Source organism: Gadus chalcogrammus, chromosome 7, assembly GCF_026213295.1.
Source record: "Gadus chalcogrammus isolate NIFS_2021 chromosome 7, NIFS_Gcha_1.0, whole genome shotgun sequence".
In the NCBI taxonomy this organism is placed as follows: Eukaryota; Metazoa; Chordata; class Actinopteri; order Gadiformes; family Gadidae; genus Gadus; species Gadus chalcogrammus.
In genome coordinates, this window is record NC_079418.1 from 2758200 (window position 1) to 2762513 (window position 4314).

General features: G+C 46.7%; 1 protein-coding gene across 1 annotated transcript; it reads left to right on the plus strand.

The window, feature by feature from the left end:
* Positions 1-852: 852 nt before the first annotated feature.
* On the plus strand, positions 853-2792 carry LOC130386388 (putative nuclease HARBI1). Its single transcript, XM_056595281.1, has 2 exons — positions 853-1789; positions 1903-2792. Exons 1-2 carry the CDS (start codon positions 1077-1079, stop codon positions 2195-2197), a joined length of 1008 nt encoding a protein of 335 aa, XP_056451256.1. The 5' UTR covers positions 853-1076; the 3' UTR covers positions 2198-2792.
* Positions 2793-4314: the final 1522 nt, after the last annotated feature.

Genomic DNA, 4314 nt, shown 5'->3' on the forward strand with positions numbered 1-4314 from the left:
AAATTCAAGACTGATGCGCTACCTCCACTCTAGCACTCTGTGACGGAGACACAATGCGCAACAGTAAGCATTGTCTACATAAGGTCCAACAAGGACGATCAAATATCGAACACCCTTTGATGAGAATCTGTAACTCTCGTGAAGAACCACAATTTCGTTGTTTGCACAATGACAATAAAGTCTGGAATCTGAATATCGTCAGACAATGCCAAGGGATCGTTTCTGTCCCGTAAAACCCTCTGTCTCCGGAGAGACGCCTGTACGAGAAGTGCGCCGAGGTCCACGGGAACACCCACAAATGGTGACGCCACTGTCAGAGGAGGGGCTAGAAAGCTGTGCACGCCGATTTAAGTAGCCGATCTCCGGCTAGACTAAGCCGAAAAACTGCTCCCGACCAGGTTTGGTTGCGAGCATAAGTCACCATGGTGATACAGCGACGCTAAAAGAGATCGACTTTCGTGGTACAACTAACCCAGGCTTTGAGCTCAACATACCTCGCTAATCCTCTAAGCGAGCTTCGTGGTACAGGCCCCAGGACTGATGTCAAAGAGCCGTCCTCGGTGGACGTGCTGCTGACAAACCTCATCAGGGGCAACCTGCTTCCCTCCGCTCGCATCTGGATAACCACACGCCCTGCGGCAGCCAATCGGATCCCTGCTGAGTGTGTTGACATGGTGACAGAGGTGAGGGGGTTCACCGATCCACAGAAGGAGGAGTACTTCAGGAAAAGATTCAGAGAGGAGACGCTGGCCAACACAATCATCTCCCACGTCAAGACATCACGAAGCCTCCACATCATGTGTCACATCCCAGTCTTCTGTTGGATCACTGCTACAGTTCTGGGGCCGTATTCACAAAGGATCTTAGGGCTAAAAGTGGGTCCTAACTGGCGAATTTAGGAGTAACTCCTAAAAATAATGGGCGTGTCACTCTTAAATTTAGGACTCCTAACTTTTTTCACTAAGAGCAATTCACAAAGTATTTTAGGCCTAAAAGTAGCACCTAAGTCTAGGAGAGCTTAAAAGTCCTCGAGAGGACTCCTAACTCACTAAGACCTATTCACAAAGGATCGCAAAATGGCTGCGAGACGAAATGTGTTGGAGACAATGGAAGACTGTGAGTTGATAAAGAGATATAGGCTTAATCGTGAGGGCATTAAAATTGTTGTGGAGTTAGTGCGGGATGCAATAACATCCCCGACTAACAGAAACAATCCAATTAGTCCCGAAATAAAATGTTTGGCAACGCTGCGCTATTTAGCAACAGGGAAAATGCAACTTTGCAATGCCGACGATTTAGGAATATCGCAACCATCAGTCAGCCGTGCCATAAACCAAACCATCAACGCGCTCTCTAGACCACATATAATCCAACAGTTTATCCGGTTTCCTTTGGACATTCAACATTTACACAGGATCAAAGCCAACTTCATGGCAATTGCAGGTATGCCCGCCTTGCCCGGTGTGGTCGGTGTTATTGACGGGACGCACATAAAAATAATCGCGCCATCAAATGACGAGGACGCGTTCGTCAATAGAAAGAAGGTGCATTCCATCAACACCCAGGTTGTTTTTGATGCAAATTTTAACATACTGGATGTTGTTGCCAAGTGGCCTGGAGCTACCCATGATTCGCGCATTTTAACGGAGAGCGGTCTGAGGCAGCTTTTTGAGAGGCACCATGTACCAGTTGGGTGTCACTTGCTGGGTGACAGTGGCTATCCCTGCAAGACGTGGCTCTTGACACCCTACCTCAATCCACAACCGGGAGCACAGTTAACGTATAACATGTAAGTGATTACGCAGATTACGCTTAGTCCTATGCGTAAAACACATCGTATTGGCTCTTTGACGCCTTTTATTTGTTGAATCCATATTAATTATTGTTAACTATTTTCCTTAGAGCACACAAACATACACGAAATGTTGTGGAGAGAGGAATTGGGCAGATGAAACGTCGGTTTCATGTCCTCCACGGCGAAATTCGCCTCACCCCAGAGAGGGCAAGCACAGTAATCACTGTATGTGCCATTCTCCACAACCTCTGCAAGCGGAGGAACATTCCACAGCCAGAAGATGATGACGACGATGAAGAGGACGATGATGATGATGGCGATCAACATGACGAGGAATTTGGCCGTGTGGAACCGAGTGGACTGGCATTTAGGGATCACTTTGTGAATACACATTTTAGGTAAACACCTTGGCACAAATCAGTCAACACACATTTGTGTAGTTCAAAACATTTATTTTCTTTCAATTTTTAAAATTTTCCATCTTAAGACAGTAATATTCAGTCTTCATTTTTATAAGCCGCTCTTTCGCTTTGAGGACCTTTCTTTGCCTTTTTAAAACCCTCATTTCCAGCCTCAATTTCTTCTCCAACAGTGAACTGGCACCAGCAGCAGGAGGGAGAGGAGAGCCAGTGGGTGCACCAAGAGGGAGAGTTGGAAGAGGAAGAGCAGGGAGAGGAAGAGCTGTGAGAGGAGGTGCAGCTGGAAGAGGACGAGCTGTGAGAGGAGGTGCAGCTGGAAGAGGAAGAGCTGGCAGAGGAAGGGCTAGGATGGGGAGAAGAGGAAGAGCTGTCTGATGTGATGCTGCAGCTGCAGCAGGACTTTGTTCTTCATTTCTCCTGTGGGGAATATATATATATAATTTGTCACACATTTTTGGGAAGTGGGTTGACCAGTTGCACATTGTAATTCTTCTGTAAATATTAAACAGAAAGGTTTTTCATGGAGCCTATTGCAATCATTGCATACATACCCCTCAATCTCCTTTAGCAAATCGACTGCAGGATCAGCTGCACCCTCAAGGCCAGTTATACTTATGTCCGAGCATAGGACGGCGTACACCACCGATGCGACCGGGGACAACGACTTTGGTGCAGGTCCTCCTCCTACAAATTCAATTTCAGTTTAATTCACGTTTCATATCACTGTAGCCTTTGTTAATTGTAAATTTATGACATGCAAATGCATTTCCCAAATGAAGGCAAGCAATGTTAATAATGGACTTACCAGTAGCCGCGACAGCTCTTTTATAGTCGGCAATCTCGAACCTACACTGTGATTGCAGGGCATACCAGCGTTTTTCGCAATCGTCGGTAGAGCGACACACAGCAGGGAAGGAAGCATTGATGTTAACGCAAATTTATTCCCATGCCTCCCGCTTCTTCTTGCTGGTCACTCCAGCCCCGAATCTACCCTTTATTACCACCCTCCGCTCCAGCACAAACTGGGAAAGTAGTAGTAATTGGTCTTGGGACCAATTGGCCTTTCGCTTGCGTTTCACTTTTTCATCATCCATCATGATAGGGGGACTTGAATTCCGGTATGGGCTTTTATTTAAAGGAAATATGCTAATTAGATAATAGTTTGCAGGGTATTTTAATTGCCTCCGTGATTTAATGCAACGTATTTTTATTGTTTGCTTTCTCTCTATTGAACGTGCAGGCTACAACGTCATTATCGTGGTCTGCACAAACTTGTCATCATGCGTGTATTCTGCTAACTGCACTATAACTACTTAATAGGAACTCATTTCTAGCCTAGGCTATTTCCTTGTTTTTCAGTGATTCAGTGGGCTCGTCTGAACAACCAATCACCGCACTGACCGCTTCTAAACTCGTGCACGAGAATTGACGTAATCCATAGCAACGGCGCGTCACTCTTAGTTCACTCTTTATGATTTATCCTTAGTAAGAGTATGTCTCAGCGGCTTTGTGAATAACTTTTAAGAAAAAACTCCTACGTAAAATGTCTTAGCGAGAGTTAGGAGCACTCCTAGCGGTAAGATAAAATGCTTTGTGAATACGGCCCCTGGAGGACATCTTAAAAAAATCCCAGATACAAGAGATGCCCAAGACCGTGACTCAGATGTACAGCCACTTCCTGAGGGTTCAGTTGATACAGGGGGACAGGGAGTATCTTGGGAGAGCTGAAACGGATCCATACTCGGGTCCAGAGAGCAGGAAGATTATTCTTTATTTGGGAAAACTGGCTTTTAACCAGCTGGAGAAAGGCAACCTGATCTTCTACGAGGCAGACCTGGCAGAGTGTCACATCGATATCAGAGAAGCCTCAAGGCTCGATTCCACCGGAGGCGTACGCGCCGCGGGACGGCTGCGCCGCGGTCACCGCTGCTGATCGCTTCCACTCTAATCAATGAGACCATTTCCACCGGGCGCGCCGCGGAACGTTTCAACATCGTCCCAGGAGCGGCACACCGCGCCGCGGTGCTATCTTTCCGTCCAATTCTATTTTTGCCGCGAGCCGCTGCTAAACCGCGTCAATTTCGACAGAGCAGGTCGAGC

Coding starts and splice junctions, on each gene's coding strand:
- LOC130386388 (XM_056595281.1), top strand. CDS start 1,077: ATGGCTGCGAGACGAAATGTGTTGGAGACAATGGAAGACTGTGAGTTG. Junction 1,790..1,902: donor GCACAGTTAACGTATAACAT/GTAAGTGATTAC, acceptor TATTTTCCTTAG/AGCACACAAACATACACGAA.